This window comes from Cnephaeus nilssonii (assembly GCF_951640355.1).
Source record: "Cnephaeus nilssonii genome assembly, chromosome: 12".
Classification (NCBI taxonomy): Eukaryota; Metazoa; Chordata; class Mammalia; order Chiroptera; family Vespertilionidae; genus Cnephaeus; species Cnephaeus nilssonii.
The window spans coordinates 52045263-52059012 of NC_137083.1; the positions used below are offsets into that span (position 1 = coordinate 52045263).

Here is a 13750-nt window from a genome sequence, read left to right on the forward strand (position 1 = left end):
GACCCTACTCGCTCTGCAGCCCACCAGCTCCACACCCGACTCTGCTATTTCCCCCAAACTCAAAATAAAAGTGTCCAGATAGAAATATCTGGAGGCATCACACAAGTAGCCTATGTTTTCTTCTTTGATGGGAAGAACCAGGAAAAAAGATGAAGTGAGATCAATGGGGGGGGGGGAAGGAGACATATGTACTACTATCCGTAATACCTTAAACAATAAATTATTTTAAAAAAGATGAAGTGAGCACTTGTTACACCGGATTGGGGGTCATCTACTATCTCATTTAATGCTCATAACAAACCTTTGAGGTTATCTTTTATCCCGACATTATAAATGAGAAAATTAGGACTTAAAGTGGTAACTTAACATTGTCCATAGCTGGTAGATATCAGATCCCGGAGTGGAACCCCAATATGTCAGATTCTCAATCCCATGCTCTTACCCTCAAAATTACAGGAGAGTCCATGTGGCATCACAACAGATGTTGTCTTTTATTTTCCTGCTACTTCTTTTTATCATTCAAAGGGCTTGAAGCTCTCACTTGGGGCTCAGACCCTGGGTGCAGGAGTAAGCTTTCCTACAAATAGTCATGCTTGATTCCACTAATGTACTGTCTGCAGCATGCAGCAGGGAGAGAGCTAGTGGATGGACAGGAAGCAAAAAACGGAACTCCAGGAAAGAGTCAACAGCCATGAATCAAGTAAAAAAGGAGGCTGGCAGTTCCAGAGCGAGGTGAATAAGTCACCTACATATAAGGAGAGCATACGCTCAGGGCAGCAGCAGAGCCCAAGAGGCAGAGATGGCTGAGAGAAGGTGAAGGATGGGTAGAAATTGGACTTAGCCACAGATCATGAGATTAACAAGGTCAAGAAAGTAGGTACCAGTCCTCCTGTTGAGAACTTGGTAAAATGCCTATCCAGATATCCCAAATCTGGAATTCTAAATACGCAAGAGATTGGGGCATATAGGACAAGGATGGGTAAAATAATCTCCCAAAAGAAGATACAGGAAGCAATCACACCATATCCTTGGGCAATATTTTCTATTCTGAAGGTTTAAAGTACAACCTATACTTTAATGACTTCTGTGTGAGGCATAAAAATGCCCCTCATAAAAATGTCCACACCCTAACCCCAAGAACCCATGAATATGGTATCTTACATGGAAAAATTCAGCTCTGCAGATGTGCTTATGTTTATGGACATTAAAATGGGGAGATTATCCTGGATTATCTGGGTAAACCAATGTAATCACAGGGGCCCTTCAAAGTAGAAGAGGAAGGCAGAATATTTGGCCAGAGAGATGTAACAACAGAAAAAGAGGCCGTAGAGATTCAAAGCATGAGAAGGGCCTGACCCATCATTGTAGCCTTTGAAGATGGAAGAAGGAAGCTGCAAGGCAAGAAATGAGAATAGTCTCTAGAAACTGAGAAGGACCCTCAGCCACCAACTAGCAAGGAAATAGGGACTTCAGCCCCCTCTAAAACTGCTCTTTCTAAATCACCAATGACTTGTATATTTTTAAACCTAAAGGTCAATTCTCAGCTCTCCTTTTGCTTGATATTATCAGCATCATTTGACAAAGTTAGTCATTTCCTCTTCCTGTTCTTGGCCTCCAGGACATCATGATCTTTTGTCCACCAGCTACTTCTTTCCAGTGTCCTTTACTGATGCCACCATATCTCTATAATCTCTCAACATCAGAGTTCCCGAGTTTTAGTCTTGGACTTCTTCTTTTATCTATATACACTCACTTCCTTATTGATCTATACCAGTCTTAGGATTTTAAACACCATATTTAATCTAACAACTCCCAAATGTACATCTCCAGTTTGATCATTTCCCTTGACTTCCAGTCTCATATGTTCAGCTCTCTACTCAGCATCTCTAATAAACATCTCAGATATAACTTGTCCAAAACAAAACTCCAAAATCTTACCCCCAGATCAATATACTTCACCCACTGCCTTCCCCAGATAAGCTGATGACCCTGAAAGTTACTAAAGCCAAAAATGTTCGAATCACTTTTTTCCCCTCATTTTAAAATTCTTTAAAAAGTGGTATGACTGTTGAAAAAAAAATTTATAAGACTGTCTGATGGAATTTTCAATGTATTTTTTCAATATTATTAGCCTTTTTTATTATTGTTGTCAACCGTATTACAGATGTCCCTCAATCCCCTCCCCCCCTTTTTCTCTCTCCTCCCAGCCCCTGCCCCACCCTGGCCTTCACCACACTACTGTCTGTATTTATTGGTTATGCATATAGGTATATAAGTTCTTTGGTTAATCCTTTCCCATCTCCCTCCACCCCTGAGATATATTGAGTGAAATAAGCCATTAAGAAAAAGACAAATATCACATGATCTTACTTAGGAGTAGAATCTAATGAACATAATAAACTGACAAACAAAATAGGTCCAGAGGCATGGAACAGAATGACTTTTGATTCCTCTCTTCTCTGATATCTCATATCCATTCTGTAGCTAAATCCTGCCAGTTCTACCTTTAAAACATTGCAACAATCTTTATGTCTTTAATGTCTTTAATATGTCTTTGAGTGTAAATTCAGTGTTTTTTCATATAGAGTTAAGCAATTATCACCACGATTTAATTTTAGAATATTTTCATGATCCCTAAAGAATCCCTACACACATAAGCAATCACTACCCATTTTCTCTATATCTTGCCCCTGGAAACCACTAATCTACTTTCAATCACTATAGATTTTCCTATTCTGGACCTTTTATATAGTAAATGGAATCATATGATACTTATAGTCTTTTATGACAGGCTTTTTTCACTTAGCATTATGTTTTCAATTTGTATCTATGTTGTAGCATGTATGAGAACTTCTTCCCTTTTTATGGCTGAATAATATTCTATTGTATGAATATATATATTCATTTTACACACACACACACACACACACACACACACACACACACACACACATTTTAAAGCCCAAAGATATTTTATTTTAGTCAGAAAAACATTTCTAAGCTTTTCTTCTTGGTGTCATTTGAAATTAAGAATAAAACATTTACTAGAATAAAATGTAATGCAGAATCTTGTTGACCTGCAGTCTGCTGAGGTCAGTCTGATTCTGGATCTGCTCTTTCGTAAAATTCTATAAACTTTCCTTTTATCTTTGATATTCTTAAGTTTTCCCATAATGTGCATAAGAGTGAAGGGTTCTGTCCCAACTTATTCATCTTGTTTCACATCCTGTGAGCCTTTTCAATCTAGTTTTTTTTCATTTTTATTTATTTATTTGTTTTATCTGTATTTACTCAGTGCAATTCTTGGTCATTAATTCTTCAAATACTTTATTCCTTCTTTTCATTTTTAACATCTCCTTCTGGGAATCCAGTTACACAGACACTTACCCTGTTATTTCTTTTATCTTTTTTTATTATTTGATTTTATTTTACACTAGGTGGTGGGCACAAAGCAATCCTCCTTAATAAAGTTGACAATTAGCTTCACTCAGAACATTTTTAATAAAGCACATTAACAAAAAGTATTACTGCAAATTGTTCTGCAATCCAAACATACAATAGCTTGGAAAACAACGTTTAGAAAACAAAAGCCAACGTAAAAAGACAGATAAAAACAACTAAAACAGTGCAGATTTTGTATGGCTCTGATTTCACCGTTTCTTACTATATAGTCAGTCAGTCAACAATCCTTTCCTTCCGCTGGCTCCATTGCTCAGGACTTAAAAAAAACACACACCTTTATTCCAGGTTTCAGTTCACTTTCTGGATCCACCCAGTATTCTCTAATATAGGCCTTTTCCTTTAAAGTCCCCAATGACGTACCTCGTTTTCACAACCTGAGACATGTTACCCTGTCTGCTGCTGCAGCTCTGTTTGGAAGATGGCAGAGCTCTTGAAGTTTCACCTGTCTTTTGCTTCTTTATAGCTTTTTCTGGAGTAATGTGCTTCTTCCTCCTTCACGTTGACACCTTCACTGTCAGAATCACTGCCAGAAGAGCTCAAAGAAACAAGTTCTTTGATTTAGGCGCTGCTCCTACCCACCCTGTTATTTCTATGTGTCAAACAGCTTTTCTTCTCTTTTACATGTTCCATCTCTTTATTACTTCCCAATACCTTCTAAGAGAGTTATTTGAACTGGCCTTCCCATTCATCAATTCATCATCAGCTGTGTCGATTCTGCTGCTTAATCTAATTGTTGAGTACTTTCTTTCATCGAATTTAAAAATACATAATTCAGAAGCTGAAGGGGAATCAGACTTGTCCACTAGGGCTGTACACTAGGGCAGGATTGTAACCTACCATCGTCAGCCAACCAGAGGTCCATGGCCAGGATGTTGGACCTTGGAGTTGTGACATAAAGGACCCATTCACAGAGGCAGTGGCAGTGTCCAGGCCCAATGCTGACAGGTGCAATGTGTGTGTGTGAGGGGCGGGGGGGGGGGGGGGGGGGGGGTGCCAGTATCAGTCCTGTACAGTGACTTGGTTGTGTTCTCAGTGGTTTAAACCCTCTTAGTTCCCATACTGACACTGACTCTCTGGCCTTCCCATGGATTCTTTGAGATAGCCTATTCTCTTCCAACAGGTTTATTATCTCATATGAAGTTGAACAAATGAATTGGGTCCTGGGAGAAGTATAGGAGAATTGAAGCACCAATTACTTCCTTCAACATAATTCAGATTCTGCAGATAGTATCATAAGTTGTGGTTCAAATAAATAAAGTTTAAAAACATAGTACTTAAAGTTTTAAAATGAATGATTGGCAGAATGACAAATAAATAAAACTAATCAAATTTAGGAGAGGGGAACAGATGTGGGATTGAGATACTCCCCCAACTTTAATGAATGGGATTCAGAAGTTACAGTTCAATGTTGATAAAACCAAATAAGAGAAGCAAATATTATTACTTAGAATTGTGAAAATAATCACTGGAAGAACTAAGGCAAATGGTAAAATATGACTATATTTGGCCAGTGAGACATACTAGAGAGTAGAATGGGCAAGTGCCACACTTCATTTTCTACCTTTCTACACCATTTAAATCTTTTTCAGTCCTCCCATGGACCACATCATCACAGATCATACCCCATGATAGAAAGGAATACTAGTAATATGTACATACACGTGCACATGGAGCCAACTGCAGCGCTGCAGCTCTGAGAATGCAAACTATAAAAGATTTAATTACATAGGAATCAAGTCAAGAAGACAGATTTGCCTCCAGATTTGTTTTCTTGGGTAAAACACAAAGCAGCCTCATACCCATCATGAGCTAAATCAGGTTCAGAAAGGGAAGGAAATCCAATCCCAAAAGGTGACTGGGAAAATGCAAGTGTTTTATCCCTAGGAAAGCAAGTCTTAAAAATGTCCATCTGTCATGATTTGACCTTGACTGCCAGGCCAAAACCAAACTTGCAAGATTAGTTGCTTATTTCATCTGTTTAAAAATACTCATAAACTTGAGAATTGCACAGGCTAAGGCTAGCATAAATTCTTCCAAGTATGAATAAGAGGGACTTAAGATTTACTGGAATACACAACAAAACTTGGCATCCAAAATTCTGGGACAGTTTTACCTGCATTTTTACCAGCTGATAGTTGATTATCTTGAGCCAATCATCACTCCAGCCGAAGGCTTTTTGTCTATAAAATGGGCTTAGCATCACTAACTGCATAGAGTTGCTATTAAAACGTAATAAAATTATGGACTATATATAATAATACTTGATAAAATGTAAAGTCCTAAAAAAATACTAGGTACTATTATTATCATTACAACAGTTGGTCACAAAGGACATCTGCGTAAACATAGCCATGGCATAATGAAAAATTCATCCTGCTACTAAAAATATAACCAAGGAGAAGCATCTCTCTACTTGAAAGGATGGATTATCCCAGAAGACAAAAGATGCTGCTTAACCTCACACAACTCACAGTGATGTCAGAGGAGCCAGATCCCCGCTTAATGACTAGTATCCGCATGGGCCTAGCGTGAACCTCAGTCCATAACTTTCAGTAAGGAAAAGACACATGTTGGAGAGAATAGATTAATAAAAGTAGATTAGCATGTTGTATAAGAAGTGAAAAAAATTAGGTATATTAAGGATTGTTCATTAGATTCCAGATCCCCTAGAACTAAACCTAAAGCCATGTGTTTAAACAAGGCTAAAACTTACGGCTGAGAAAGTACATAGAGAGAGGGATTGGATTCAGGGGAAGGCGAAGCTAGCTCTTCAGGAAGGTAGCATATCCAGGAAAGAGCCCTGGCCCAGCAGTCAGGACACTAAGTTCTGGTCCCAGCACTGCCATAGGCTCTCTAGGAACCTCAGGGCAGGCCATGGCCCTCTCTGGGCCTCCGTTTCTTTATAATATAAAGAGAAAGAGAAGTTGTAAGATTAGTGAGCACAGCAAACCAACCATTTAGAAAATATTTATTAAGTGCCTATGATGGGCTAGATGGTGTTCTAGGCACCAGGAACCTAGAAGAAAACAAAAATAGACACAGTTCCTGCTGCTACGGAGCTGACTCTACTCGAAGCCATGCATGCTCAGACTCTGGCTTCAGGCTGCGGAAATGCCAGCGTGGGCAGTGTGGATGGTAAATGACCAGAGAGGATGCAGCCTGACCTCTTCAAGGAGAAGTGTTCTTTGTGAGAGCAGAAGCAAGTGCCCCTCACACCTGTCTTGCCCCAGTCCAGGTTTGGACTTTGAAACTTAATACAGATCATGGCGGCCAACTGACTTTCACGACTCAAGGAACCTTCCAGAAATATAAAGATGATTTGTTTTGTTTTTTAATTAGATAACTAGACCTACTATCTTAAAGAAATGAGAAAATTATTAGATACATCTTTTTTTTAAGCTTATCCAAAATGACTAACATTAATGCATAGGTGAAATTTCATAAAAATTCATAATCAGTGAATTGTTCCTAATCTCTGTTTTCTATAATAGGAAAAATGTAACTTATAGATGTAATTTTAAAAGAAATTAATTACTTACTATATATATACAGAACAGAGCATCTTCTTACCAAACATAAAGCTCAAGTGTTGATTTCTTTTTCTTTTTAGTTAAATTTTTTATTGTTTACACTATTGCAGATTTCCCCCATTTCCTCCCCCTTTGCCCACCTCCACCCAAGCCCCTGCCCCTAGCATTGATTTCTATAATACATTAAAATAATGTACTTTGCATTGCCAAGAGAGAAATAGTTTGTTTTTTAAAATATATTTTTATTGGTTTCAGAAAGAGAAGGAGAGCGAGATAAAAATATCAATGATGAGAGAGAATCATTGATCGGCTGCCTTCTGTACACCCCTAACTGGGGATTGAGCCGCAATCTGGTCATGTACCCAATTGAGAATCAAACTGTTACCTCCTGGTTCATGGATCAACACTCAACCACTGAGCCACACCGGCCGGGCAGTATTGACTTTTATTCTGTATTTTCTGTTGCCCATATGTGTGAAAAAAAAGGAAAAATTTAAAAGGTGTAAAAGTCTTACAGAGATCTATCAAAGGAGTGTCTCAAAAGAGTATCCTGGCCACTTCTTTCTCTGAAGCTCACAAGCCTCAGGACTTCCAAGCACGCACTGTCTTCCACAAGAATCTCTGACAAGCCTGCTTTATCCTGGGATTCCCCATGATCAATATGACAGAATGAAGAGAAGGATAGGCAGCCATGAGTGTCTCCGAGATGAAGATAGTGGTGAGATTAACAGGAGAAGATTTGGAGGTGATAGAGTAGGGGCTGGCCACGACATAAACCAAGTAAAGTATAAGGAAGCAGACCAAGGACTTCAGGACAGTGATGTGAGCCTTGGCTCGAGCATCATTCCGGCCAGCTGTATGGACTTTCATCTTCTTATGGTGTCTATACAAAGGGACAATTAACATCCCAGAGGAAATTAGAAACACAGAGAAAGGCAACCCACTTCCTGCATTGAGCTGTAATATATGCAGATACTGCCAGTCTGAAAGGGAGTACAGAATGCTGCTGTTTCCTTGGAAAGGACTCTGGGACTTTAAGCCAACATCGGCTATAATTAGCAGATTGATCAGGAAGCACCCCAGAAGACACCAGGCAATCAGACTATAGGCCCTCTGCTTCAGCCATAGGTAGACAGGGTGTTCAAAGGTCGTGATCTTCTTGCAGTAGAAGACACTGAGGAAAGTGGCAAACCACAGGCTGGCCTGGCTGACCACAACCCAGAAGACACTGAGATAGCGAAACCAGGTGCAGCTCTTGAAAATCGGAAACAGCATTAGGTCCACCATAATCAGGCACTGCAGGAGAAGTCGGCAGCCAGCCAGGCCTAGGACAATGAGGTTGTAGGAGGACTTCTTGAGTTTTCTTACCCATTCTACAAAACTCCAGACCACAAGGACTCCATTTCCAACCAGGCCAATGAGAAATTCGGCCACTGCCACCACCATCAGCAGTCCTAGGGTGGCCATATGCATGGCTGGGGAAGGAGTCCCTCACGGCAGGCTCAGGAGGTGCCTTGCTTCCCTGCTGATGAACGTGTATGAGCTTCAGATCCCCTGAGGGTGACATCACACTCACAGTAAATTTTCATACCACAAAATGTGGATTTAGCCTTGTCCTTCTGTAACCTATCCTCAAGCAGAGGCTGAACAGCTGTGACCAGGAACAGACAGTTCAGAAGATATGATCCCCTCTGTATTTGCATCCACATGAATGAACTCTGACCCTAGACTCAGAGATGTGAAACAGTAGAACAGACACCAACTTTCCTCCTCCAGGGTCACGAGCTAACATCTAGACACCAGCACATAATATGATAAGACCTCCCAACAAGAAAGGTGGGATCAAAACATTCTGATTCCATACCTTGCCAGATGTGAGCTCTTATGTATAAAGATAAATTTTATTTTCATATAAAGAACTTTGAACATATAAGCATAAAAGCTGAATAAATGCAGAAATTTTCAAAATATTTCATTATCAAAGAGAGAAGTAGGGGAAGTTTTGAGAAGAAATCAATCAGGGAAACAAAACATTAAGTGCCAAATAATAAAAATATAGGTTAGGTAGAGAAGCCATTCTTGTTAATCAGGGTCTTGAAGTCACTTGCCCTTTATGATAATGATCCTCGCACACTTGACTTGGCATATATCTCACATCAAGGTCTTAGAGAAAGGAAATGAGAAAGAAGATGAGCTCAAAGAAGTGGGGGGGGGGGGGGGAAGACTAGCACAGTTATCAAAAAATATAGGGAATGTGGGAGACTTCTCAAGGGCCTCCCTCTTGCAGCTCGGCCACCAACATGCCATCCAGACTGAGGAAGACCCAAAAACTTTGGGGCCACATGAGCCACGGCCACAGCTGCATCAGCAAGCACAGGAAACACCCGGGGTGTGGTGGGGAGGCACAGTAATGCTAGTGGCTTGTATCATCACAGGATCAACTTTGACAAATATCACCCAGTTTCTTTGGGAAAGTTGGTGTGAGGCATTACCACCTAAAGAGGAACCAGAGCTTCTGCCCAACTGTCAACCTTGATAAACTGTGGACCCCGGTCAGTGAGCAGACACGGGTAAATGCTGCCAAGAGCATGACTGGAGTTGCTCCTATCATTGATGTGGTGCGATCGGGCTACTACAACGTTCTGGGGAAGGGAAAGCTCCCAAAGCAGCCTGTCATTGTGAAGGCCAAGTTCTTCTGCAGAGGAGCCGAGGAGAAGATGAAGGGTGTTGGTGGGCCTGTGTCCTGGTAGCTTGAAGCTACATGGAGGGAAGTTCATTAAAATGTCCGTAAGGGAAGGAAGGAAGGAAGGAAGGAAGGAAGGAAGGAAGGAAGGAAGGAAGGAAGGAAGGAAGGAAGGAAGGAAGGAAGGAAGGAAGGAAGGAAAGAAAGAAGGAAGGAAGGAAAGAAAGAAAGGGAATGTGCTTCATTTATTGTCCAGATTCACACTTCCCTGGGACTGGCCTAACACAGATGTGTTTGTGGAAGACTAAATTCTAAGATGGCCCAAGACTCCCACTTGGAATAATCCTTTAGCTGCAATGGGGCTATGAAAAAAATGGGATGGCATGTCTTTGCTTTCATTACATGGCACAGATAAAGGGCTTCTGCAGATGTGATTAAGATCCCAAATCATTCAAGTTGAGTTCATCAAAAAGGAGATCATCCTGGGTGGGCCCAATTTAATCACCTAAAGTCTTGGAAGAGGACAGGGCTCTCCTGCTGGCTTTGAACAGTCCAGCTGCCACATGGTGAGAAACTGCAGGAAGCCTCTAGATGCTGAGACTGGCCCCCAGTTGACAGCCAGTAAGAAAACCTTAGTCCTACAACTGCAAAGAATTGAATTCTTTCCACAACCAGTGAGCTCGAGAGAGTGCCCTGAGCTCCAGGGAAGGTACAGCCTAGCCAACATCTTCACTGCATCCTGTGAGACCTTGCAGAGAGCGTCCACTAAGGCTGCACTCCAACTTCCTGATCCCAGAAGTTGTGACACAACAAATGCATGTCCTTTTAAGCTTCTAAGTTTGTGTTGCTACACAAGAAACAGAAAAGCAACACAGTGTTCAAAACAGGCTAGAAGCAACTTTGAGGAAATGAGAAGAAAGAGGAATTGGATGAGAAAGAAGGAGGAAAGCTGGGCTAGCTTTTTAGGAAGGCAGCATGAGTGTGGTGGAAAGAGTTCTGTGGGAGGAGTAGGGAGCTCCAACTTTTGGACTCAGAGCTGCCTCAGGTGCTCTACAAAGCTGCAGGCAAACCACTGCCCGTTCTGGACCTCAACTGGTCTACTAATAATACAGTGGACTTTAGGACCAGATTTCCATTCATTCAGATAGGGTAAGAGTACGTATTATGTGCCAGGCAGTGTACCAGGCACAGGAGCACAGCAGTGAGCATGCATGGACCCTGCTTCCTGGGAACACATCTTGTAAGACCTCGGGCCTACAGCTGTGGAGACGCAGAAGAGAAGCTCATAATCTGCCACAGGCCAGAAAACCTGGGTGAGAGGAGAACCTCTCCATTTTTATTGAATTTATCAGGGTGACATTGATTCATTGCAGCGTTACTTACAATAGCCAAGATCTGGAAGCAACCCAAGTGCCTCTATCAGTAAATGAGAGGATAAAAAAGCTGTGGTACATTTACACAATGAATACTACTTGGCCATAAAAAAAGACAAAAAATCTTACCTTTTGCGACAGCATGGATGGACCTGGAGAGCATTATGCTAAGTGAAATCAGTCAGAGAAAGACAAGAGCAGGGTTTTTATAGTGACTTTTGACAGCAGGCATAACTGCTCCTCTCTTGCACCCTGCCCTGCCCCTCTCTAGGGTCTGGGCCATGGAACATCATACAAAGCATAGCAGTTGACTGATGTATATCCAGAAAGCCTAGAATGGTCTAAAAAATAGATAGGTAGGTAGGTAGGTAGGTAGATAGATACATACATACATATACACATACATACATACATACATACATACATACATACATACATATTGCCATAAATATAATGGTTTATTGATACTACTTTATTATAAGCAAGGCTAACCCCAGTCAGAGAAAGACAAGTATTACATGATCTCACTCATAAGTGGAATCTAATGAACAAAATAAACTGATGAATGAAATAGATCCAGAGACATAGAAGCATGGAACAGACTGATGAATCTCAGAGGGAAGGCCTGAGGAAAAGGCTCACTTATGGAGGGGGAGATTAACCAAAGAACTTATGTGCATATATCACATAACCCATGGACACAGACAATAGTGTGGTAAAGGCCTGGAGGGTAGGTGAGTTCGGGGTAGAGGAGGTTAATGGGGGATAGAGGGAGTTATCTGTAATACTTTCAACAATAAAGATAAACTTTAAAAAATAAATTAACAATAATTTTAAAAAGGCTAAACCACATAGGAAATTGATATAATTGGTTAAATCCAATAACAAAAATGCTTGCCTAGGCCCGTGGTTGAAGTAGACTTATGAACCAAAAGGTCACCGGTTTGATTCAGGTCAGGACACATGCCCAAGCTGCTGGCTCAATCCCCAGTGTGGATGTGCAGGAGGCAGCCAATCAATGATTAACTCTCATCATTGATGTTTCTATCACTCTCTCCCTCTCCCTATCTCTTTCTGAAATCAATAAAAACATATATTTTTAAAATAATAAAAAAAATTTAAAAAAGAAAAATGCTTGCCTAAAATTATCTAGCAATTAATGTACAGAGTTGTATTTTTTGAAAAGCACACATTATTTCAAAATAATAGCTACTTTCTACTTCCCTTCATCAGGAGAGGCATAGTGTGTTGGTGAAGAAAATGGAATTATTCGCAGCAACTTAGAAAAATATGATACTTCCCATGCAAAACATGAAGACTCAGTTTTGTGTTCTGGGTTTTATTAAAATAATGTACTTTGCATTGCTTAGAGAGCAATGGCTCTGGTTTCTACTCTGTTTTTCATGTTACCCTTATTTTATTGTAAAATCAAAGAAGAATTGAGAACAAAAATGTAAACTTTACTTAATTTTACAGTAAATTAATTGTATGCTGGCAAGTATGTGGAGTAAGGGCTAACTAGATCTTTTTCCCATGCCATGGCCTCTAGTATCTTCAAGCCCAGCCCTCCTTCCACAGAAATCTCCAATGAGTATGAGTCCTCGTGGCCATTACCATAGAAAGGAGAGAAAGAAGTGTAGGCCACCATGTGTGTCTCAGAGATGGGACCGTGGTGAGCTCGGAGGGGGGAGAGTTGGAGATGATGGGAGGATAGCCATGACACAAAAAGCCAAATCGAGGAGAAAGAAGTAGCTACACGATTTCAGCTTCAAAGACTCGGATCTGAAACTTTCACCCAAAAATTTCCCTTCCCCATAAAGTTGCAAGGCTAAGTACAGCTCCAGCCCTCGTCTACATCTGACATATGTCACTGGCAGTGTGTATTCCAGTACACAGGCAGCCTTTTCAGGGCCTCCTAGAATTGTGCCTGCATTGCCACTAGAGGGCGACAAGGCAGTTCTTCTATAGCTGCTGATAACCTAAGCAAATCAGTTCTCTTAATGCGCGAAATAAGTCCAGAAATTCAGAAACTGGGCTGCCTAGGCACATCATTAACAAGCATGTGTAACAGGAACAAAAACTGTAGCGTATAGATATTCAGAATTTTTCCAGCCTCTTTCCCACCACCCTATGAAGAGGTGGGGTTGGGGCTCTGGTTTGGTATAATTTAGGTCCTGGGAGGGGGAAAGGAAGCATTCCTGGCCTGCATGCAGCAAGGATCACAGTCTTAGAGGAAGAACATGATAAACACGAGCAGGGATGGAGAACATTAATGAATGGGGCGACTCGGCAGATGACAGAACAGGAGCCCTTTTTGTCTGCTTCCATAAGTATGAAGATTGGGGAAGAGAGCTAAGCACAGTAGACAAGATTCAGGAGACCACTGTAGGAAGCTGGGCTTTATTCCCTTTCCCTGGGGAGTGAGCTAGACTTAGAGATTTCTAAGCAAGAGAGTCTGAAAAGGGAACTAAAGAACTGCGCATCGGAGAAACCCAGCAGACATCACCTTAACCAAGCCATGGAGGGTCACATGACCAGTGATTAGTCATAATGATATCATTACCCATGAGGAGATGTGATGAGAAGGGCACTTCCCCTCCTCAAAGGCCCATAATCCCAGTCTGACCATGAAAAAAAGATCAAACAAACCCAGATAGAGGGACACTTTACAAAATACTTGTACAGTAATCTCCAAAACTGTT

The 13750-nt window shown here is 41.0% G+C and overlaps 1 protein-coding gene and 1 pseudogene across 2 annotated transcripts; one reads left to right on the top strand and one right to left on the bottom strand.

Annotated features, from left to right (window-relative positions):
• Positions 1–7574: 7574 nt before the first annotated feature.
• Positions 7575–8465, bottom strand: TAS2R5 (taste 2 receptor member 5; the record flags this gene model as incomplete). The annotated part of the gene is made up of 1 exon (XM_079786396.1): positions 7575–8465. The coding sequence occupies one exon, from the start codon at positions 8463–8465 to the stop codon at positions 7575–7577; it is 891 nt and encodes a 296-aa protein (XP_079642522.1).
• Positions 8466–9292: 827 nt separating this feature from the next.
• Positions 9293–9747, top strand: LOC307108448 (large ribosomal subunit protein uL15-like; annotated as a pseudogene). The gene has a single exon. The product of its transcript is annotated as a large ribosomal subunit protein uL15-like (transcript).
• The last annotated feature ends 4003 nt before the right edge of the window (positions 9748–13750 follow it).